General features: G+C 42.2%; 1 protein-coding gene across 1 annotated transcript in view; it reads right to left on the bottom strand.

Moving 5' to 3' along the window:
- LOC137449536 (amine oxidase [flavin-containing] A-like) overlaps positions 1-6,646 on the bottom strand; it is a 46,652-nt gene extending 40,006 nt beyond the window's left edge. Inside the window, exon 1 of the mRNA XM_068155121.1 lies at positions 6,532-6,646. Coding sequence (XP_068011222.1) covers positions 6,532-6,610 — 79 coding nt within the window. The 5' untranslated portion in view covers positions 6,611-6,646. The remainder of the gene's footprint in view (positions 1-6,531) is intronic.
- Positions 6,647-24,409: the final 17,763 nt, after the last annotated feature.

Genomic DNA, 24,409 nt, shown 5'->3' with positions numbered 1-24,409 from the left:
TTAATGGGAGTTAGTTACATGCTTTCTAACTATTGATAACTGTTTTGTTCTCTATGCAGAATAAAATCCCATTTGCCAAGCACTGATATCCCATTAAATATGCCTGTGAAAAAAAAAAAAGGTTGCTGCTAAACTATGATCAATGTCCTTGCCAGCACTGGTATTCCCAGGAAAGACATAATGGCTGTCCCACGCCTGGTTTTGCTATTCTAGGATATTTGTCAAAATTACTTGGCTATGTTTTTGCCAAGTACTTTTGCCAAGGATATTTGTCAAAATTTGCCAAGGAAAATTGTTAAAACTACTTGGCTTTTTTTCCCTTTTTTTTCTTTTCTTCCCCCCCCCCCCCTTTTTTTTTCCTTCAAGGCTATTTATTTGGAGTGAGTAACAATCTTAAGTCTTCAGATCTATTTAGCCAGCAGGTATACTCTTTCCTACCTTTCAACAACTTTCACATAAGCCCAAATCTATGCCTCATCAAAAAACCATAGCTGTACAGCTCTGAACTTGCTAACCTATGACTCATGCTGGGTTAGACAATCTTTATTAATGATGTCTTTACTGAAGGAAAGAAAAATATGATGAAAGATTAAGGAAATAACAATATTTCTACATCTAGGTATATAATGAACACATCGTGACCATATTTTGGCAGTCATTAAATATCAAGCACTGAGCACACAAAGGAGTGTCTTAACCAAAACCCAGGCCCCATATCAGAATGTGTCGAATCTTTAGCACAAAAACATTAGCAGACATTATGAAGGAGGAGGCAAATGGAAACTGGTATTTCTGCTTATTTGCAAGCATTGTATAAAACATCTATTATACATCATAGGGGGGTATGACGATTTTGTTTCTGCTGTACATTGTTTTCTCATAGTGACAGCTTGCCAGCAGCTCATGGAGAATTGAGAGCTCTGTGAAACATTGTTAATCATTTCTGCATTCAGAAAAAAAACAAAACAAAAGAAAGCCTTCAGAAATTACAGGTTGCCTAGGGAGGTGGTAGAAGCCCCATCCCAACATGGTTTTAAGGCCAGGCTGGATGTGGCTCTGAGCAACCTGATCTAGTGTGAGGGGTCCCTGCCCACAGCAGGGGAGCTGGAACTAGATGTTCCTTGAGGTCCCTTCCAACCTTAACAATTCTCTGATTCTATTAATTTCTGGTACCAAGTGACAATATTATTAATGATTATTAGCTTTCCTGTTGGATCCAAAAAGGAAGTTGGAAGTAATTGGGTAGCCAGAGCCAGCACAGGCCAGATATGAAGAGATCAACACAGCAGCAACTGAATTCCTACAGATCCAATTCTGGGTAACATTAGAAGTAACATTAGAAAGATAAATATCTACTGAAAATTACCCCCGATTTACACAGGTAGGACTGATTGTGTCTTCTACCAGTAACTGTGTATTTGACAGTTTATCTGACAGTACCACTTAACAGCAGCTTAACATGCTGTCAAAACAAACAGAGTAGTATACAACTGCAGTTGTTTTGCCATGATAGCAAGCAAGCAACATTTTCATTTCCTCATTATTCAGGCTTTCACTCAGAGACCACAGCCAATGTGTAGGTAGCTCAGGCAGTAAGGTTGAAGATCACACACTGTGGAGCAGGAGATGCCAATACTGAGCGCTCTTCTATGAACAAGACAAAACAAAAAAAGCCTTAATAGTGTGTCATATATTTTATTTCAATATAAAGACTAATTACTCCTATTTTTTACATCCCAGTTTCTTGGAGTCCTCCATGAGTACATTAGAAAACAGATCCATTTCCTGCCCGCAGCTGGAAAATCTAAGTGTCTGTTTTGTTGAGCCACAAGATTGCCTTGTTTCTAAGACAAAATAAAGAAGAACTATCTGTGTCATAGAATGATAATCTTCAGACTAAGTTTCAATTAGGGCTGTGTTTCCCTTGTGATTTGTGCTTGAAACACAATGTGCTAGAATTTCTTCCAAAAGATATTGGCATGCATGTTTTCTTGGACTTGACTCCTTCTGGACATATTTTCCCATGTATCTGCTGTGTCTCTGGCTTGCATTATGTAAATAACTTTCTTAATTCTCCATTACTTCCTTTGATAAACTCAGCTTCTAGTGTCCAAAATTCACATGTAAGGTGAGACTGGCAAACAAATACAATCCAAACTTCCTGCTGAAAAAAAAGTTAGGTTATTCTGCCTACACCCTTTTTTTTGGTCACATTTTGAACTATTTAGGCTTGAATTTTGAGGCTGTGTTTTTCAGGCTGATTCTTTTTTGCTGGAAAATCTTGGTCAAAATCAGCTAGCTGTTTCTAAACCTCTAACAAGCAAACATAATTTGATTTTCAAAATTCATGGCTTTATTTTTTATTATTATATTTTATTCCTGTTTTGGAAGTTCTAGCAGCCAGTTGAAATTTGGCAAGGAGGTAGCCTTTGAGTTAGCATATCACATTTTGTTATCCATGTGAAAATATGCCCCAAAAAGGACACTTAGAGAGTTCTGACAGGTCACATGTAGGCAGCAGCCATTTTCTAGATCTGAAAAGGTGAAAATCTGAAGTTTTCGACAAAACTGCCTGAAAACTTAATGCTATCCAGCTGTTAACAAGTAATTCCCAAAGAGTGAGTGACTGAGCATCTTGGACCTCCTTGTAACCCACCTCATATCTCAGAGCTCCTGTGTATGCTGCATGCTTGAGCTACGGAGCAAAAATCTGAATTTCCCTGTAACTGCGGTGTTAGCTGGTAAAGTAGGTAATGGAGCTGGTGTGGGTACAAAGTATCAGATCAGGAGTGGTGCAGTGGTATCACAGTATCACACAGTATCACAGTATAACTTAGGTTGGAAAGGACCTCGAGGATCATCGAGTCCAACCTATCAACACAGTCCCCATGACTAGACCATGGCACCAAGTGCCATGTCCAATCCCCTCTTGAACGCCTCCAGGGATGGTGACTCCACCAACTCCCTGGGCAGCACATTCCAATGACGAATGACTCGCTCAGTGAAGAACTTTCTCCTCACCTCGAGTCTAAACCTCCCCTGGCACAGCTTGAGACTGTGTCCCCTTGTTCTGGTGCTGGTTGCCTGGGAGAAGAGACCAACCCCTTCCCGGCCACAACCACCCTTCAGGTAGTTGTAGAGGGCAATGAGGTCACCCCTGAGCCTCCTCTTCTCCAGGCTGAACAATCCCAGCTCCCTCAGCCTCTCCTCACAGGGCTGTACTCAAGGCCTCTCCCCACCCTTGTTGCCCTTCTCTGGACACGTTCAAGTGTCTCAATGTCCTTCTTAAACTGAGGGGCCCAGAACTGGACACAGGACTGAAGAGTACAGGGGCACAATGACTTCCCTGCTCCTGCTGGCCACACTATTCCTAATGCAGGCCAGGATGCCATTGGCCCTCTTGGCCACCTGGGCACACTGCTGGCTCATATTCAGGTGGCTGTCGATCAGCAAGGTGACTTGCTGCATAAAAAGGACAACTTCTGGAAGCTGTCAATACAGTAGTTAGCCCACACAGGGGATGGCAGTCTCCCACTCCTCAAACAGTGTAGCTTCTTAACCCAGGCAGCAGAGGACTCTCTGATGGGATGTCCAGGTTACAGTTCTGCTGATTAATCAGACACATATCCATGGTCAGCTTGGTGTGTTTAACAAATGAAGGGATTCCATAGCCTACGCCAAAATGCACAAGCAGAAGGTCCAAAACAATCCAAACTAGAACGCCTCCTTCAGTTCAGTAGAAAACCCTACAAGTAGAAAATGGGAGCCATTTTCAAGGCATATAAATGATAACTCCTTGCAGGTATAGGGAAAGTCTTTAACTTCAGGCATCAATTTATTTAACATGTTTATGAACAAAATGTTATAACTAGTATTATCTGTATTATGGGGGACATCATCCACTTAGAAAGATACAAACATGTGCCTGGGGCCTTTTCTGGTCATGATCCACATTTTTAACATGCATGCTCACAAGAAAAGAGGAATATAGCCCAAACTCCCTCTTTGTCCAAATGTACTTGCTGATGCAGTTTGGACAACTTGAACACAATTCTGTGGGGTTCAGGAGGAAAATCTATGTGGTAGGGGCCACAAGATCAGAGTTCTTCCAAGAGCTTCCCCACTGTGAAGCACTCTGCAGAAGCTCCCTCCATCCCTAGAATATAGCTTCCTACAAGCAGAGTAGATTCTGTGTCCCTGTGAATGACCATATACAGGTGGGTGCATACAGAGGCCAGGAACATGGATTACAAGAGTGTGTTAGGTTGTACAGAAATTTATTCTCAAGCCCATGCTTCATTTTGTGGAATAACTAATTCCAGAGGCATCAGTCAGGATTTAGGCTTCATTTTGGAAATATTGTATAAGCATCTTTAAAAGCCCACTGCTGGGAAGCTTACATTCAATATAACAAGCAACTTGCTTATACACGATATGCATTTCAAGCACTTCTAGTAGAGAACTCCTTTATCCCAAAGTTTCCCATTCTTTGTTGCAAGCATCACACAATGAGTGTTTAAAATACAGCAGAAGGAGAGGAGGCAATAATCTTACCATTTGAGGCAACTGGAAATCTATAAATAAGATATCTATTATCTTATTTATCTATAGATAAATAAGCAGCAAGTCAAGACTAGAGCCAGAGAGATGTTGAAAGGAAATCCTGTCGATACTACTACTTATACTGGCATCAACATTCTAGATACAGATTAACGTTTTCCTTTTTTTTTGAATAATTTTATTAAGACCAGAAAGTAGCACTGTCTCACTACCTAGAGAACTGAGGTATAGGCATATTGATACAGGAATGGTAGCCACAGAGAAAGTATATCAAACACAGAACAAACTAGGAGCTGATAGAAATTATAATGCCTGGCTATGAATGGTGTTGTATATTAAATTGGATTAATTATAAAATAAGGCAATTATTGTTCATTTATCTAAGGCATCTTTCTTAAAATAATGCCTTTTCTAACAGGCAAACAGCAATTTCTATGCCAGTGGCATGAAATAAGACTTTCCACTGGCAAGAAAAATGTTCCTGTGCCTTAACAGTACTGTGACATGTTTATTTGTCTTCCTAATGCCACTGACATTTTCAGGGATTGTAATGCCTTAACGTTTCCTGCTTGGCTCCATTACAGACTCCACTCCAGGCTTTAGTCCAAGGCGTTAAGTGTTCTGAAATAGGATACTGACTCTTGCACTGGTGAGGCAAGACAGAATTTAGAAATGCTGGATGCATTTCACAAACACTGCTACAGGTTGGAAAAGCCAGAGGAGCAAGCTGCCGTCAGACATGAAGAGCTTCTCAGAGCCCTAGAAACCACATTGAGATCATATGGCTATCAACTCCACACAGTATGGGTGATAATTCCCTAAGGGCACTCTGTGCATTACAGAAACCTTAAGGATCAAGACCAAATGACTTGTGCTAGCAGGAAAACACCCAGGCATCGGGTACAACTGAAAATCAACCTAAGCTAGGTCCAAACTGTTTATGTTCAGCAATATTACAGATTATTTACATAATTACATTGTCACAAATAATTATTTAAACAATTACTGTTGTTTCAACAAATGAAATAATGTCATTAAGTAAACAATTTGCTGTCTCATGCACTAATTCACTACAGATTGAATAAAAGGAAGTCTCTGACTTCTGAATTCTAATGAAAAAGTAATTTTACCTATAGCAATAATTGTAGCATCACTGAAGTCATTCGGTCACATAATTTATCTTTTCTAAATTGTTAGTGAAGTAAAGACTCCCTGAAAACTGAAACTTGGCCAAACCTGCTAATACTGTATTTATCTGATGGACAGACCAAATGAAGATTCTCTTTAGCAACATTCTCATCTTAGGAAACATTTGCACTTGCAAATGTTGAAGTAGATCTGAACAGCATTTTGGGAAGTACTTTTCCAAGTCCATCACACCGGGAGAACTTGGCTGTCTGCAGAGAACAGCTCTTTTTGCAATCACAAAAGCCCAACATGTTCTTACAGATATTCCCAGGTGACTTTCTGTAGTATTTGTCAAAACAATAGAAGCGCCAGCACTGCAAGAGCAACCTAAAAAGCACCACTGAATAAGAGCGTATTTCTTGTGATGTAAAAATCCCAGCCTGTATCCCTGCATTCTCCTGCACCTGTGGACATTGTAAAGTCAGGTTTTCTACGGACTTTCTTCTGATGAACACAAAGTACAAATCAATGCAGAAGAAGTGAATACGGTCTAAATCAGCCATCTGGATATCTTCCTCCCCACTTCTTTAATATCAAATGTATTTGAACCCCGTGGAGACCTGACACTATCGTTAACCATTGCCTAAGCCTCAAGGCTTGCCGCGACAGCCAGCCACCCGCCGCTCCCAGACCCCGCACTGCTCGGCCGGGCGTACCCCGTCCCCGAGCGCCGGTGCCTCTACGCCGCCCCCGGCGCAGAGCAAACTCTGCGACCACCCCTGGTGTGATGCCCCGGAGAAGGCTGGCGGATGTGCGGTGGCCGCGCCAACTTTCCGCATCTACCTGAGATGCCGCCCCCGACCACGATCACGTCGTATTTCTGGGCCATGCCTCTGCGCCCCGTCCCAGCCGCCGCCGCCATCCAGCTCTCCCGCGGCACCGGCTCCCGGCGGGCTCTGGCAGTCGGACAGCGCCGTGCTGGCCTCGGGCACGCCCCTGGGCGGGGCACGGCCGGCTCCACCAATGGGCGCTGTGGAGAGGCGGAGTCTCAACTAGCCGCGCCCCTCAGGTTCTCAGCTTGCCCCTCGCCAGGACTAGCACGGCGGTTCCAAGCGGGGCCCCGGCGGGGCGGGAGAATGGCGGGGTTAGCTCAGCGGAGAAAAGCCGTCGCAAGCACTGCCTCCGGATGCAGGTTTTGCCTGCGCCCAGCTCGATGCCGGCTCGATTTCGCACCAGCCCGTCCAGGAGGCACCAGAAAGGCTGGAGGCAGTCAGACAACCCTGGGCCTGCTGCGGGATGCCCCAGCTCGGGCATCCTGCGGTCACTTACCCCTTGAGTTACTGAAATTCAGAAAGCTGGCGAGCAGTAAGTGTGGGAAAGGAAGAGGTCCATGGAGTTTTCAGCATCGTGGAGGTTTTAGCATCACTCAGATTGTACTCGGTCAATGAGCCGAGGAACAAAGGGTTAACCTTTGCACCAAAGCAGTTCCTCAAAGACAAAGCTACTACAACTGCTTTGAAAAGGTGGAGTTTTTTTCATGCGTTTTGCAGCTAGTACAATTTTTATTGCCAAAGTGTAAATGTCATCTCTGTGAAGTTAAGTGGAAAAAAATAGAGCCTGTCCATCCACTTCCAAGTAAGCACAGAAGACCTTTACAGTTCACACAGCTACAGAAAATCCTAAAATCACTTCATGTTAAACATTGGTGTAAGTTCTGAGAGTTACCTAGTTCTGCAACCATATTCCATACCCAGGTATGACCAAAGAATTGAATGAGAGTGCAGTACTACACAGTCAGTGTCTTCAGAAATGCTTTGGCTTTCTTATAGTGGGAAAAATCAGGACTTCAGGTTTGTACTAATTGTGCTAATTGTGCTAAGTGTGTCATCTATGGATCTGTTGGAATGGGTCCAGAGGAGGGTCATGAAGGTACTCAGAGGAATGGAACATCTCTCCTATGAGGACAGGCTGAGAGAATTGGGGTTTTTCAGCCTTGAGAAGAGAAGGCTCTAGGCAGATCTTATAGCAGCCCCTTGGTTCTTAAAGGGGGCCTTATAAGAAAGATAGGGATAGACGTTTTAGTAGGGCTTGTGATAATAGGACAACGGTTTTAAACTGGAAGAGGATACGTTTAGACTAGGTATGAGGAAGAAATTTTTTACAGTGAGGCTAGTGAAACACTGGAATAGGTTGCTCAGGAAAGTGGTGGATGCCCCATCCCTGGAAACATTCCAGATTGAGTTGAAGCTGTCTATACTCACTGTGGAGGGATTAGATCCTTGAAAGGACCCTTCAAACCCAAAGCATTTTATCATAGCAATGACTGAATGCAGAAACATCTATGAAATCACTACACAAGAGACAGAATAAAGGATCTTCTTCAAAAATAACTTTACTTTTAAAAGTTTGTAAAGTATAAACTACTTCATAAAGTAAAGTGCATGTGTAGTGCTGATTAAGTGTGTTGTATTAGCTGCAGACACACAAGTGTCAAGTGCTATAGCAAATAGGAAGAACAACAACACTTCTACTTCTGTGAGTGCTATCTACTGACACATAAGCTCTCTACCACCAAAATTGCTGCTGCTTCCATGCCAGATTAAAGTGAGCAAAAAGGGAGCAGTCCGAGACTGTGAGAGTGGTATGTACTCAGAAACAGAAAGTACAATGTACTGATGGCCGTTTGTGCCTATTGGGGAAAAAAAGTCTTTGCTTCTTGAGGGTGATAAGGATACCCACTCCCACAGCTTTGATGGCCCCGGTGAATACGTCACAGGGAATGTGACAAATAAACATGTTCAACAAATAGCACTTCCCTTGTAATCCAGAAGCCAAGTTTGTAAGAAAAGAACAAAAACATCCTTTGTGATAACAACAGGAAACTTGTGTGTATCTTGCTTGTAGATACGCTTGCCAAAAAATCTCTAGTGCTAAAAGGAACTGCAACAGGCTTGTTAAAGAGCAATGGAGATTGAAAAAGTTTTATCTAGAGCAGCTCTAATGATAAAGGACAATGTCAAAATGTGAATTGTACACTTTGTGGTGTCCTCAACCTTTTTAACAAAGACCAAAAAATGTCTAAGGGACTACCAAGGATTGTCTCAGGTATTAGCAGCCTCCATGAGTAGCCATGGCTGTTGGAAACACACAACTGCTAAACATTTGACAACTGTATATTACAAATAAGAGACCTTGGAATAAATTTTACCTCAGCTCATATAGCTCTGCTCTGCAGACATCTAGGACTTGGAAAATAAGCAATACAAATGGTTGCTGAAGCCTTGCTTGAGAGCATCAGGATGAAAACAGTGGATAATTAAGGAGATCTTGTCAGCATCTTTGCTGGGTCCATCAGGGTTTGCTGAAGACTTGCTGAAAATGCAAGAGGCAGGGAAGGAAGCAGACAGTGCTACAAATTGAGAGTAATCTTAATTTCCTAAATGTTGTGATTACGTTTTCAAAGAGAAATTTGAAAAGTGCTCAGAAATCAACAGAAAGTAAAAGAATGACAAACTTTCCAGTAAAGGAAATTTTATTCCAAGCACATATAATTTTATTTGGAAGGAAGGTATCAGTTGCTCAGAACAGAGAGATCAATAATAAAGACGTGCTCCCCAATGAGTCCTATTAGAAGAATAGAAGAATAGAATAAACCAGGTTGGAGGAGACCCTCAAGATCATCGTGTCCAACTTGTCATCCAACACCACCCAACCGACTAAACCATGCAACCAAGCACCCTATCAAGTCTCCTCCTGAACACCTCCAGTGATGGTGACTCCACCACCTCTTCAGGCAGCCCATTCCAATGTGCAATCACTCTCTCTGTGTAAAACTTCCTCCTAACCTCCAGCCTATACCTCTCCTGGTGCAGCCTGAGACTGTGTCCTCTTGTTCTGGTACTGGTTGCCTGGGAGAAGAGACCAACCCCTGCCTGTCTACAACCCCCCTTCATCTAGTTGTAGAGAGCAATAAGGTCACCCCTGAGTCTCCTCTTCTCCAGGCTAAGCAGCTCCAGCTCCCTCAGTCCCTCCTCATAGGGCTTGTGTTCCAAATCCTTATGCACTATCAAAAAAACCAACCAACCCCACCAAAAACCAACCCCCCCAAAACCAACCAACCAAAACCCCCAACCCCTCCCCCCCCCCCAAAAAAAAAAAAAAAACCAAAAAAAAACCACAAAAAACCCCAAAACCACCCAACCAAAACAAACAAAAAACCCCAGCCAACCAAAACCCCCCAGGGCAACACTGAAAAGTGAGCATAGGAGGATACTATTACTGAAACCATTTTGTAGTCATTTTTCTAGTTGTTATATGTCTGCTTCAGTGAATGACTTGTAATAATTTGCTGAGCTTGCAGAGTATGTCTGATCATTAATGTGGAGATGCAGAATGTCATAGGACTGACTTAGACTTTGACATTTACCAGGAAAAAAACCCCATAAAAAATAGTGGAAGTTGCTGAGAAGTGCAATGGAATATCCTTTCACTTCAGGTCATAGCTGTGTCATCATTTTAGACTCGAGGTGAGGAGAAAGTTCTTCACCAAGCGAGTTGTTCGTCATTGGAATGTGCTGCCCAGGGAGGTGGTGGAGTCACCGTCCCTGGAGGTGTTCAAGAGGGGATTGGACGTGGCACTTGGTGCCATGGTCTAGTCATGAGGTCTGTGGTGATAGGTTGGACTTGATGATCCTCGAGGTCTCTTCCAACCTTAGTTATATCAACAAGGTTTTTAATAGTAGTACAAGTGTTTTGTTTTCAATTTTGCCAACTACTTATACAAAGAAGAAAAAATTCTTAGGTTATTTCACGAGTGTTGTAGGGTTGGGGGAAAGGACAGGCCCTTCCCCCCCCCCCCCCCACTGTGAGTAGAGGGAAGAAAATTGAAGGGAAAGAAAAAAAATCTCACAGCTGAATTAGCAAAGCAGTGGGTGCTGTATATTTACAAAGCAGTTTAGGGAAGCGCAGGGAAATATATACAGAATTTATAGTATTTACAATATATACAGAAATGTACAACAAAGTAGCACAGAAATGAGAGTTCCCCCCTCTGCTGAGGGGGTTCCCCACCTCTGCTTCCCCTTCTCTCCCCCTTTCCCCAGAGAGGGTTAGAAAGAGAGAATAAAGAGAAACTGTTAATTAAAAAGCAGTTATGTGTTAGGATGTTAGAAGAGGCCTCACACTTTTATCTGCTTCAAGGTCAAGCCTGGCTGAGAGCCCAGAAAGCTGTGAGCTGAAAAGGGGGAAAAGCAAGACTGAGGAAAAGTGCAGGAATTCCCAGGATTCTCTGCTGTACTCCCAGTTCAAAAGGTGCTTCCCCCCAATCTACCAATGAAATTAGTTTAGATCTGTCTTTCGTTTACAAACATCCGACCACAATATTCCCTTTCTTAAAGGGACAGCCTCAGACAGTCACAACGAGTAGTCACAGTTATATGTTTATTTATTTCTTTATTGAATGCTGCTCTGTATGCAAAATGATGAGTGCAATCTGTCATAATAATAGTTGTGGAAGACACAAATGTTTCCCATTCCTTCCTGGTTTCACTGTTACTTATTTTGCCAATGCATCTGAAAACTGGAACACAAACTCAGGGAAAGTTCCTGCCATTAAAATTCCTTGTCGGTTTGTTATGGGTTGTGGTTTTCTGTCCAAAATGTAAACCTCCTCTACTGTGTGTTCATGTATGCAGTATAATTCTTAGTTCTTAATTTGTTTTATTAATCTATTTTTACAGGCAAAGGGAACCTCAGTGCTCTAAGTCAAGAATGCATTATCTAGAAGACTGATTGCTATTATTAAGGTCATAATTACCTCCACTTAGCCACCTCAGAAGTCACGCAATTCTTGTGCCTTAATGATATCAACAGAATCTATCTGAAATATCCTAGAATATGTCATCCTTAGTGTTACTGCCAGCTGAAATTTTCCCCATTAACTCATCATCTGTGTTGATTAGCACTCTACCCTGCAGGCACAAAGATGAGCTTTCCAGGATACCTCAGCCTTTTGCAAAGCTCGATTCACATAAATTTACATTCACATACATTTCAATTCTTGTAATTGCATGGTTAGTATTATATGGTTACATCAAGATGAAATATGAAAAACACTGAAAAAATAACCCAAGCTCTTCCAGACATCAGACTTACTACTTCTGTTGCAAGTCCGTTTGTTGGGCAACAGTGTGCATAGCGTGAAGCAGCGTCAAACATCAGCTGCAGGTGATACTGTTTATCCTGAGGACAGTTTTCTATTTTGGAACAGTATCTTAGATAATCCCATGCTAAATGTGGGGTCATCAGTTAATTTACATTGCTAATGATGTTTACAGAGCTGTTTGGTTGGTTTTTATCAATAATGGAAACTAAAGAAGGACATGACATGGAAATAGACAACATTCACAGAATGTTAGGGGTTGGAAGGGAGCTCAAAAGGTCATTCAGTCCAATCCCCCTGCCAGAGCAGGATCACCTATACCAGATCACACTGGAATGCATCCAGGTATGTCTTCATCTCCAGCTAGGGAGACTCCACAACCCTGCTGGGCAGCCTGTTCCAGTGTTCTGTCACCCTCACAGTGAAAAAATGTTGCACAGCATGAGTAGAAACAAAAAACCACAAAAGGAAACATTCTAGAAAATGTTTCAGGCTGCCTTGCTGTGATTGCGCAGTCTGACTACAATTGTTACCGATCTTTTAACAGCATCAAACTCTCCTCTGTGTGTAAGTCTCAAAACTGTCAAATATTTTTAAAGTAGTAGATAATGAAAATTTGAGCACCATGTTAATGAGCATTGGGCAGGCTTCCTCAAGTGGATGAAATAAAGCACTAATCACCATGTGCCCAGGCAGCCCTTGCACAGAGAAGTCTCTTTGCACACAGTGCTCCTGGAAGAAGTAGGTGAAGTACAAGGCAGCCATTTGTTTTCTCAGAACTCAGCCTTCTCACCCACACAGCTTTTCTGAAATAAAGCAATGATATAATTTCATAGCTAGTTGACTTCCACTAGGATGGCACTGGCAGATTCCAGACAATCTTTTGATAGCTGTTTTCTGGAAACTACACTAGGTGATCACAAAATACTTTTGTCGCCTGTAAAAATGTACAACCCCTCCAAGTGGTTGCTTATTTTAATGAAAGATGTGAAAGAAACACAGCTTCATATCTATGACTCATGCTCACAAAGCAAACAAAGGTGATTCAGGTTCAAGTTAGCATGCATGACTGTGGTGTGTTGAAATTACCTCCCCACAAATTTAAAGAACTAGACCCCAAAATAAAATTGCCAGACAAGCTCAGTTTGGTATGGAAGCAAATAAAACTACATTTACCAGCAAGCTAAACCCTAGAAATACAAAATGCAGTGAATATATTCAAAATATAAATAAATAAATAAATAAATAGAGATATAGATATATATATATATATATATATTTACAATTCATAAACAACACAGAAACTCCTCAGACCCCCCTGGATGGCTCCAGAAAAGAGAGCAAGAACTGTTGCTGCCACTACTCTATAACTGCATTAGCAAGCCAATGAAGTATACAGACCTTATCACTATTTTGCTTGTATGTCCAATGGTAATTTATTTTACTTTCAGTCTTTGCAGTCAAGATCTAGGCTAAAGTTTCCCCTTCAAACTGTCACAATGACTAAAATTATTATGGTGATAACCCTTTAGCACACTAGCCTATGTCTTTAGTTATGTGACTTACTTCAGCTGCCTGCTGAGACTGACATGAAATCTTTCCTATTTTCTTTAATTTATCTCCAGGACTCATGTGCCTATAAAATAAGTTTATTTTAATAACTAAGATATATTCATTGACTGTAGTAAGATGGATTTCAACAATATGCATGCATCTTTTTTTTTTTTTTTCTTTCAAATAAAAGAAACCCTGAAATTATATCAACAAGTTGAAATTAATTACCTCCTTCAGGATGCATGGTTCTACTAACCCTTTCAGCTCGAATATAAATGCCAATATGAAGTCAGTAGATGCCTCTGGAGCTCCTTGCTCCCATCTTCATGAGGGAAGACCTTGCTAGATAGCATACATGGCGCTTTCATTGCACAACAGATGGAGCAAGATGGAGGCAAAGTGGCTATGCAAGCAATTCAGAGCATAAGGTCATGTCCAAGAGGAGCTGCAGAAATAGCTGCCAACAGGAGATGCCTGCAAGAATTCTGGTCAAAAGGCATGCAAAAATCCCAAGCAGGCATGTAGATGACAACAAGGAGCAGCCATGGCAGAATAAGCTTTGCCTCTGGAAATGTGAAGAAATGTATGTCTTCCCTGCTGTACTCAGCCCCTCAGCAGATGTGTGTTTAACATTCAACCTGGGCATTTCAGGTCTCTGACTGTGTCACTGTGCACCAGACTTACACCCCTGCATTTCTGAAGGCATATGAAATTTGCTTAATCCCATTCTTAGTCTCCTGATGATTTTCCAAGGCTCATTTTTCAGGCTTTAGCTATTATATGTCTGCAAGCATCTCCTCGCCTTTGAAGGGGAGAGTGTTGGTATTGCACAATGTATGCTAATAGATAGGGCTTCACGTGAAGACCTGAACTTCGGTCATGTTCTTTGAAACACGTGACACAGATCTGTGCTGTGCAGTGTCTTTTTTGCTATCAAGTTTTCTAAATGCCCTTCATTACCATCACAGTATCAGATAATTTTTATGCATCAGGTTTTAGAATACACTTCCAGTGATATTAACAAAATGTTCCTTAAATTGCCAGCTCGATAAAACAAGTGGTCTGCACATAGCGCATAGATTTCTGGTAGCATCTAAGATTAGATCAAAGCTTGTATAAGAGATAACAACAATGGGAATGTGAGAGTACCTTTGGAGAACAAGTATTGGTTATATATCACAAACCCTAGCTGCAGTTGGAACAGGATTTTAGAAGTAGAACAGCCATTATAGGAATAGGGGGAGGTATGTGGAGATCATTGAGGCAGACAATTAAATACCAAAAAAGTAGAATAACATTTGATCCGAGAGTCAGCAAAAGCCTGTTGGAAACACCAGCGGGAATAAAGAGTCCAGTTAGAGCCATTGTTACAACAATGATAACAACAGATCAAAAAACCTTCCTAAAAGTATGTCAGAAAAATCTGTAATGCCTTCTCACTGTCTACCAGGTAAGACAGCATTGGTAACCTATAGATAGCATCCAAAGGGAAATAAAAGCTATTCTCCTCTGCAAATCCTGTATGGGATGCAGTCAGCTGAAGCCATGTGGACAGCTTCAACTCTCCTAGATCAATAGCTACTTCACTGAATAAATAAAACTGTCAGCACTCCTCCCTAAAAGCAAATTTACTTAGGTGTTTGGGAGCTGAACAACCCTTTCTGCCAGCCCTCCTTGCCCTGTGCTGTGACCCCAGCACTTTGCAATAGGACCCAGCCCTAAGTAGCACCAGGTAGAAGTCAATCACAGACACATTTCCCAATCTTGTTCAAGTGGCTGAACTGAGCAGGACAGAGAAGTCCGCTTCCAAGGTGCCATTTCTTGTTTTCTTCAGAGCCCTTGACTGGAAGTTACCCTATAGATTCAGCACACTTTCTAGCGTGACCCAAGGAATCACGTTCTTGTATTGAGTAAATAATGTTAATAGCCTGATTTCCTTTTTACAAACCCAAATAGAGAATCCAAGATCCTAAAACCATGCTTATTCTTAAAACTGGCTTAGGGAGAACCTCAGCTTTTTTCCTTGCATAATTGCTGGAATTTAGATAACAGATTATTAGAAACTGGTCAAACCAATAAATTAGCAGATTTTTTGGGAACTGTGAATAAATGCATTAAAGTCAAAATCATGAGAATAATCACTATTGTTTACCTGGAGTTATCCAAACATACTCTAGAGTACTATTGAATACTCCTGCTTCATGCAGATTAGGCTCTCCTACCCTCTACCAGATCAACACCTGCTGCCAACTTGGTGTCATCTGCAAATTTACTGATGATGGACTCAATCCCTTCATCCAGATCATCAATAAAGATATTGACAGGATCGGGCCCAACACTGATCCCTAGGGGACATCACTAGTGACTGGCCGCCAGCTGGATGTGGCACCATTCATCACCACTCTCTGGGCCTGGCCCTCCAGCCAGTTCCTAACCCAGCACAGAGTGCTGCTGTCCAAGCCGTGGGCTGCCATTTTGGCCAGGAGTTCCTGCAGTTTTACCAGCTCCTAGTAACTTGGGGTGCAGACAAAAGAGCTGCTTGGCTTATGTAATGCAATGCCTCAATGTAAAGACTGTTAAGAGAGATTATTGCTTAAATAAGCACATATCTTATCTGATGCTCTTTGGATTTTGACTTCTGGCAGGTATTATTTTTATATCTTGAATGTCACAGGGCTGTTAAAAGGAGTGTACATCAATAAATAATTCAGTGTGTTTGCTCTTTGGTGTGAAAGTACACTTTCTGAACTTTGGGAGCCTCCTCTACATGAGGTTTTATATCTGCCTGAACTTTTTCCCTGCACGATGTTTTGTGTTTGCAGGTGTTGAAAGTTACACAGAGGTGAATCACTGAGTCTTTTGAAATATGAGTTGTGCCTCCTCTGCAATTTGACTGGCTTTCAAATATATTTCTAAGGAGATAATGCACAGTTTTTTGTTTCCCCTAAGAAAAGTTCTGTGTGATCAAAGAATCACAGAATGTTAGGGGTGATGAAGGAATGACTACTGACAGGAGAGTCCTGAAAAGAGAAGCAATAAACAAGATTTGCAGTGAAGTATTAGGTTTACAATTCCCATCTGTTATTGGGCTAGGACTTGGAAATTAGTGTGAGACACTCCCAGAACACTTTGTTGAATGTTTTTCTGTTCCTGTTTGAACCTATTTGAAAAAGCTATGCTAGCTTTCAGTAGCTATTCTTTTGTAGTTCATGTTTGCCATCTTTTCAGACTCGTTTGTCAGAGGCGTGCTGATTACATTCAGATCCCTTGGTGACTAATGTGGTTGAAAATAATCCCATTTATTCAATCTGCTTCTATCAAGTCTATGTTAAATCTTTTTATCTTATTTTCCACTGAAGAAAAATACCTGCTCATGTATTATGCCATGTAATTCAGATGCTTGTGGAGTAAAACGTGTTGATTATCTGCATGTGGTATTTTTAGTACATATATACATTCAGTGCAATGCAATAAAGTAGAATATCTTTTTTTGATGCAAAAGCTTTAGTCTTCCTGTCTGCTGCAGTCAGTGCACAGGAGGAGCTGGCAGATTAATATTATCTGAGAACAAATGGCCATTTGGGTGGAGCAGCCTGGATTCAGTGATTTGGCAAACATGCATCAGTGATCATCTAGAGCCAGGGAAGAGGAGGGGGCATTCTGGCCATCCAGAATGGCTGAGCGGTGGAAGGCTGCACTGGGAACCTCAAACAGAGGAGCAACTTCCAGGTGCAAGTATCGATACAGTTGTCCATTGTCCTAGTCAGGATATGATGTTTCTGCTGCTTCTGGCTGCATGACTGGGCATTTTGCTCCTGATTGATTCTCTGCAGACTTGGTCCCCAACAAATCAAGAGAGAGCTCCACAGGATTGAGCTCCTGTGACCTAGGGGTGACAATACAATTGTTCATGCCTTTAGCACCTTGCAGTATCTGTGTCCCTTGCCAGTGCCATGTTAACCTCCCCACAGGGAGGTAGGTCCCAGACCTTCAGCCCATGTATAGCATGGGACCTTCCTTCTGGGACAAAACCCCACAGTCTAGCAGCCAAGGGCAAGCAAAACAGGTTGCAAGCAAGTGTGATGGAGATATTGCCAACTAACAGACCATCTTCAAGCCTGCAGAGTTTACTGGCTGCTGAGCAGCTCCTCCCCAAGCCTGGGGAGAAGGTTGTAACTCCTGCTTGCATGGCTTCTGCTAAGCACCCAGGTGGAGTGAACAAATTCAAGCCTTCTGCAAATGAAAAGACATTGCTTATTTACTTCAAGGACACCCACAAACAAAAAGTATCCCTTACTGTCAGGCCAAATAATGAGAGAGTGTCTCTGAGTACAATTAATCTCTCTTGATTTCAACTAGCAAGAAGACATCTAGACTGTCTGTACAGTTCATGGGGAAGGCACGTATTTCACAGGAACACTTTATTCTGCCTAAATTGTATTTACATGTAAGTTTCTGACAGTGGTAAACAATATATTATTGCAAAGAAAATAGAGATTCCTCATAAAAAGGAAAACTTTCCTTCCAGCATCCACTAGAACTGGTAAAGAAATGACATGGAGCTGATGAGTCCAGGTATAGCATGTAGGGATGCCGCCGCCAGGTTCACTGTCACTTTAGGCATGTAGAATGATGAGCTCAGGAGACAGGATCAGGGCTCCTACTTACATTTCTGCACACTTCAGTGGTTCTTTGGTGAGGCTGAGACTGGGAAAGGGAGCGCTGAAATCCAAGGAGAAAAAAAATTAATATTCTATCATCCCCAAGGCAGATGTACTGACTCTATTTTGCTCCCCCTGGGAAATTTCTTGTTGAGACCATCACCAGGTTTGTCTAAATAAAAATAAGACAGACTGGTTTTTTGGGTTGAGATATGTGGACAGCTCAGGTAATTATTCAGCTTTCTTGCTTCTAGCTTTACTTGCATTTTGACATCTGCCAGCCATCAACCTGCTAGTATTGCAGCACAAAGTCTGTCAGACCAGAGTATGTCTAGCAAGCATTTGACAGTGATGACTGCAGACAAAATCTCATTCTTGTCCCCGGATCTTTGCAGCAGAGGAACTGCATACATATACATTGTTTTAGTTATATATGTGTGTGTGTGTGTGTGTGTGTGTGTGTGTGTGTGTACATACCTTTAAGCACACAAAATCCTTAAGATTCAAGCACACATTAGTCTCTGCTCATCACTAGACTGGAGGAATTTAGAATAAACAAAGTCCATGTGCTAAGATCACTTTCATGATCCATTACACAAGAAGCTGACAAAGCCTTTAGAAATGGAAATGCTAATTCAGAAAAGGAAAAGCCAATGCTTTAACAAACCATGAACCAACGCTTTAACAAACAGACACTTAGGTAGTTAACAAGTGTGTTTTCTGGTTGACTAGTAGAAATCTGTTCCAGGAGGCAACAGGCATTTTTAAGCATCTGTGAAGAAAAATTAAAAATGAAAATAAAATAATGAGGACACTTTCCTCTCATCTGGGATTGCAGCTGTGGTGGCACGAATGGACAAAGCATCAAAATCCTAGAATACCTGTCAAACATTTTAGTAAGTGCTAATTTCATTTCTTGTAAGTCATTGATTTCTGAGTTTCTTTGCTGTCAGCTGCTGAACTTTTTTAGCATAGATAATCACAGTGTCACAGTATAACTAAGTTTGGAAGAGACCTCAAGGATCATCGAGTCCAACCTGTCACCACAGACCCATGACTAGACCATGGCACCAAGTGCCACATCCAATCTCCTCTTGAACACCTCCAGGGATGGGGACTCCACCACCTCCCTGGGCAGCACATTCCAATGACTAATGACTGACTCAGTGAAGAACTTTCTCCTCACCTCCAGCCTAAACTTCCCCTGGTGCAGCTTGAGACTGTGTCCCCTTGTTCTGGTGCTGGTTGCCTGGGAGAAGAGACCAACCCCTTCCTGGCTACAACCACCTTTCAGATAGTTGTAGAGAGCAATGAGGTCACCCCTGAGCCTCCTCTTCTCCAGGCTAAACAATTCCAGCTCCCTCAGCCTCTCCTCATAGGGCTTGTGCTCAATGCCTCAATGTAATGTAGCAGTTAGCTGAACTTTTCTCTTACTTCCACGAGTAGCAGATAAGTGACTGCAACAGCCACTGTAAAAGTAGGCAAGCAAGCAAGAAAAAACATTTCTTAAACCTTCCTGATTTGAGAAGATTGCATAGGCACAGGCAGGGCTAAAATCTAATGATCCAGCTGGTGATGAAAAGCTGTAATTGAAATAATGCAGTGACCCAAAGTGGCAGTTTTTCTTGTGCTGTTTGGCATGTGCCAAATGACTAGAGATGTAGACAGGTGACAGAAGGGAACCACATGGGCAGTGGTTGCCCTCAAATCACGTGGTATGTGTACTCTTATTCTCACAAAGTTTTCAGGCTTGTGAGGGACAGACATCTATACAGGCCCTGCTAAATCACAAAATGGGCTTAAAATTGAAGGGGGAAATAAAGAAGAAAAAGAAAGAGAAGAGAGAAAGAGAGAAAGAGAGAAAGAGAGGAAAGAGAGAGAAAGAGAGAAAGAGAGAGAGAAAGAGAGAGAGAGAGAAAGAGAGAAAGAGAGAAAGAGAGAGGAAGGAAAGAGAGAAAGAGAGAAAGAAAGAAGAAAGAAAGAAAGAAAGAAAGAAAGAAAGAAAGAAAGAAAGAAAGAAAGAAAGAAAGAAAGAAAGAAAGAAAGAAGAAAGAAAGAAAGAAAGAAAGAAAGAAAGAAAAGAAAGAAAGAAAGAAAGAAAGAAAGAAAGAAAGAAAGAAAGAGAAAGAAAGAAAGAAAGAAAGGAAGGAAGGAAGGAAGGAAGGAAGGAAGGAAGGAAGGAAGGAAGGAAGGAAGGAAGGAAGGAAGGAAGGAAGGAAGGAAGGAAGGAAGGAAGGAAGGAAGGAAGGAAGGAAGGAAGGAAGGAAGGAAGGAAGGAAGGAAGGAAGGAAGGAAGGAAGGAAGGAAGGAAGGAAGGAAGGAAGGAAGGAAGGAAGGAAGGAAGGAAGGAAGGAAGGAAGGAAGGAAGGAAGGAAGGAAGGGAGAGAAAGAAAAAAAAAGGTACTTCTACTATTTTTTTTTCATTGCTAGCTTATACCCCTGTTATTGGTGCCACTTCTCTGCAACTGTGGACAGCAGAAGCATACTTCTTTAAAAAGAGCCCAGTCTGAGATTTTCATATAATCATAAGAATGTGGGACCCAAAGCAGCGAAGACAGAGCCTCATCACCACAAGATTTTTGGTGGACTCAGAAGAATTGGCAGCGCTGGCTTTGCATCTCATTTACATGGAGAATCCAGCAGTTGTAACTTTGAGAAAACACTTCCAATTTTTGGCATGACTCTTGGAAGAGAATCCTGAGCTTTCAAGAGTTGTTTTCTTTATCCCAGTTTCTCTACAGTCAGGCCCAAAGCAGCTGGTCCAAACCCACATCATTTCCAGGAGTGTAACTCTAATTCTGTCCAAGCAGGATGATTTATAAAAAATGCATGGTACCCTCAGAAGCAAGCTGCTGGAGACAAGATGCTTTATGACAGTTATAAATACGTATCTCCTTCCACACTTATCTACAGCACTTGTACTGATACTTAGCTGTAATAAATGCTTCCCTTCTTTCTTTCCAGACCAAAACATAGGGTGGATGACATGCAAAATGTTTATAAAATATTCGCAAATGTATCCTTCAAAATGTACTTCATGCAAGGTGTTGGCACTAAAAGACAGGTATTATAAACCAAATGTTGCATTCCAGGCAGGAACAGACACAGCTGGCACAACAAATAGCAGACCTCCCAGGACACCTGGACACTGAATACATCTCTGTGTTCACTTATCTCTCTGTGCCTTATCTGCTTCATACACAGCACTGGTGGACAAGACCCTGCCCATGACACTCCTGCCAGGTCCCACACATTTTCCCCTGGGCACTCTGATGAAGACTGAGATATGATGCATTCCTATTCACAAGCCATGGGGCTGAGATAGAAGCCATGTTCAGAAGTGCTGTTGCCATGGTTGGACCCCAGCCTACTATGGGACTCCCTTTCCCAAGGCGCACAAGCCCTGAGTACACCCAAACAGGGAAGTCCCACAGCCATCAGGGTTCTTTCCTCAGAGTGCTCCAGTATTCAGGGCAGAGGAGGTAGCCCATGGAGAGAAGTGTTGCTGGGGAAAGTGTCTCTGTTTCTGTTTAAATTCATGGAATGCTAAGAGCCACAGAAGTGGAACAAGTTTTGTGAAGGCTCCTGATCTCACCAGCAGCAGAGTACACTGATAGTCTTTCACATAACTTGTTAATTGAAGTATTTCTTTAACTTTGCTTCAGTGGCATTTAACTAAGGCATTTTGAAAACATGACAATGAGCAGGAATGTGACAGGCATTATGTACTTAAACACACCAAAAAGGATTATTCTTACAAAGATCTAGCCTGCATCATGATATTTCATATAATCATAGAACAGTTTGAGTTGGAAGTGACTTCCAAAGGTCATCTTGTCCAACTGCCCTGCAGTGAGCAGGGACATCTTCCACTAGATCAGGTTGCTCAGAGCCTTCTCAAACTTGACCTTGAGTATCTCCAGGGATGGGGCCTCAACTACTTCCCTAGGCAACCTGTTCCTGTGTTCTAGCACCCTCAGGGTAAAGAACTTGTTCCTAACATCCAACCTTAATCTACTCTAATTTAAAACCTCTGCCCCTCCTACCACTACAGGCCTTTGTAAACGGTCCCTTTACAGCATTCTTGTAGGCCCCCTTCAAATACTGGAAGGATGCTGTTTGGTCTCCCCAGACCCTTCTCTTCTCCAGGATGAAGAACCCCAGCTCCCTCCACTTGTCCCTCGATCATCTTTGTGGCCGTCCTCTGGACCCTTTCCATCAGGTCTATGTCCTTCCTGTGCCGAGGGCTGCACAGCAAAGTGGCAGAATCACCTCTCTTGATTTCCCAAGGGGGTTTACAACTTCAGTTCTATCTGGTGAGGGAAAAACAACAGGGTATTGTGCTTGTGGGACAGTCATCATTGCAGATGAAACACCAGTGGTTTATATATAGATATTCAGAGATAGAACCATAAGCTGGCTAAGGCTAACCTAAGGAATTATCTTCAGGGACTATAGGTGCTCCTTGTAACAGACCTTGAATAGTAGATTACAGATACAGGCTAAGAAAAACAGCATTCTTGTGGTCCAACAGAGATGGCTTGAATGTGTTCTCCTGCTTCCAGAACATGAATAAAAAACTTGGCAGATCCTAGTCACTGATTAACAATAAGGAAAATACCTAAGCCAAAACACTGACAGCAAAGAGTTACGCAGTCATAGGCTGTCATTCCATTTCCTCTTTCTCTCCAGCTCCTGGTAGCTGACCTTCCCAATTGGAAATGGACTCTATAGAAGGGCCTGTAGTGATAGGACAAGGAATAACGGTTACAAATGAAAAGAGAGTAGATTCAGACTAGATATAAAAAAATAAATAGAGGTTTTGTTTTTTTTTTAATGAGAGTGGTGAAACACTGAAACAGATTGCCTAGAAAAGTGAGAGATGCTTCATCCTTGGAAATGTTTAAGGTCAGGTTGGACAGGGCTCTGAGCAAACTGATCTAGTTAAAGAGGTCCCTGCTCAGTGCAGTGGCATCAGATTAAATGACCTTTAAAGATCTCTTCCAAACCAATGCATTCTGTGATTTTACAGTTCTATGATCAACCTGGACTTAGAGACTTGCCATCATGGGGGGAAGGCAGTCATGTCCTGGGTTTGCTCCACTTACCTGGTGGTAGACATGCCAAATAGATGCAGGTTCTGTTAAGGCTGGATACATCTGGAGAAGCAAAAGATACCACCTATTTTTCAGAGGCAGGTGAGTTCTTTTTAAAAGCAGTACATTGAAAAAATATGTACTCAGAGAAAGCAAACAATCCAGGTGATTTGGTTTGTTTCTTTGTGGGTTTTTTGGTATTTTAATTTTGGCTGAGTATGTCACTTTCTGGGAGAGGGCTTTGAGGTACAAAATGGAAAGGCAACATTTTAGATCATTTTCCTAGCCTTGGAGTTTTCTGACTCTACCTTCCTATTTACTACAATTCACTCAAGATTTTATAACCTGTCTGCCATTTACAATGGACTTACAAACCCTTCAGCAGGGGGAAGCACTGCACGTGCCGCTCAGCAGCCACCCATTTCTGCCTTGCCACTTGTTTTTCTTAGAGACATCAGCAACATGCTCACAGTGACTCCTCTGATACCAGTGCCTTTGGGCATCTCCCTTCCTTCTTCTCCTCACCTCTGCAAACATCTTTTGTCAGTTGATTTGGGGAGCTTTATCCTGACTGGTGGTTTTTGGCAGTGCGTGTCTTCACAAACTGGATCAGGGGGATGGATTAGATCATCCCCACTCCTACTAAGTAGACTCCTTGAATGGTCTTAGGGATGCAGGTTGTCAAGTGGGGTGGGTAAGCTGAGACCAAGGAGGGTACTGTCCCAAATGGGAGAACAGATCATGGCACTCCTTGTGTGCTCTGCTCCCAAATGATGTGGGAAGGCCTCTCTGAGGAAAGCAGACAAGTCAGGATTGTGGGAGCCACGTCCTGTAGTACCCAGCTGCTGAGCAGGCTGCCACCGGGCCCTGTGCCACTTCTGACAAGCTGTCTGGAAAAGCCAGGACATTTGCTTTCCCAATGGGTCACTTCTCTGCTGTGAAAGACACTCGGTGGCACGGGAGCATGTAGCCCCTCGGCTGATAAGGAGCAGGACTTTATAATGAGGCTTTTTTAAAACCTGCCACACTCTGCTGCAGCAATACCCTTTGGTACCCAACATCTTTTATTTTGAATTTTCAGTATGTTATGTGAGTCATTAAAACACTCAGAAATCATTTGATAAAGGCATTTGCATCTTCCTTCATACTTGTCTGCCCACTAGGAAAGGAAACTTCCAGAGCTGTACCAGATCTTGAACAATGCTGCTGGTCTTTAAACTCAAATTAAGATTTTAGACATTAACAGACAT

The sequence above is a fragment of the Melanerpes formicivorus genome, unplaced genomic scaffold (genome assembly GCF_026170545.1).
Source record: "Melanerpes formicivorus ecotype bairdi unplaced genomic scaffold, bMelFor1.0.p_v2 SCAF_30, whole genome shotgun sequence".
In the NCBI taxonomy this organism is placed as follows: domain Eukaryota; kingdom Metazoa; phylum Chordata; class Aves; order Piciformes; family Picidae; genus Melanerpes; species Melanerpes formicivorus.
This window is presented reverse-complemented; position numbering and strand designations above follow the sequence as displayed.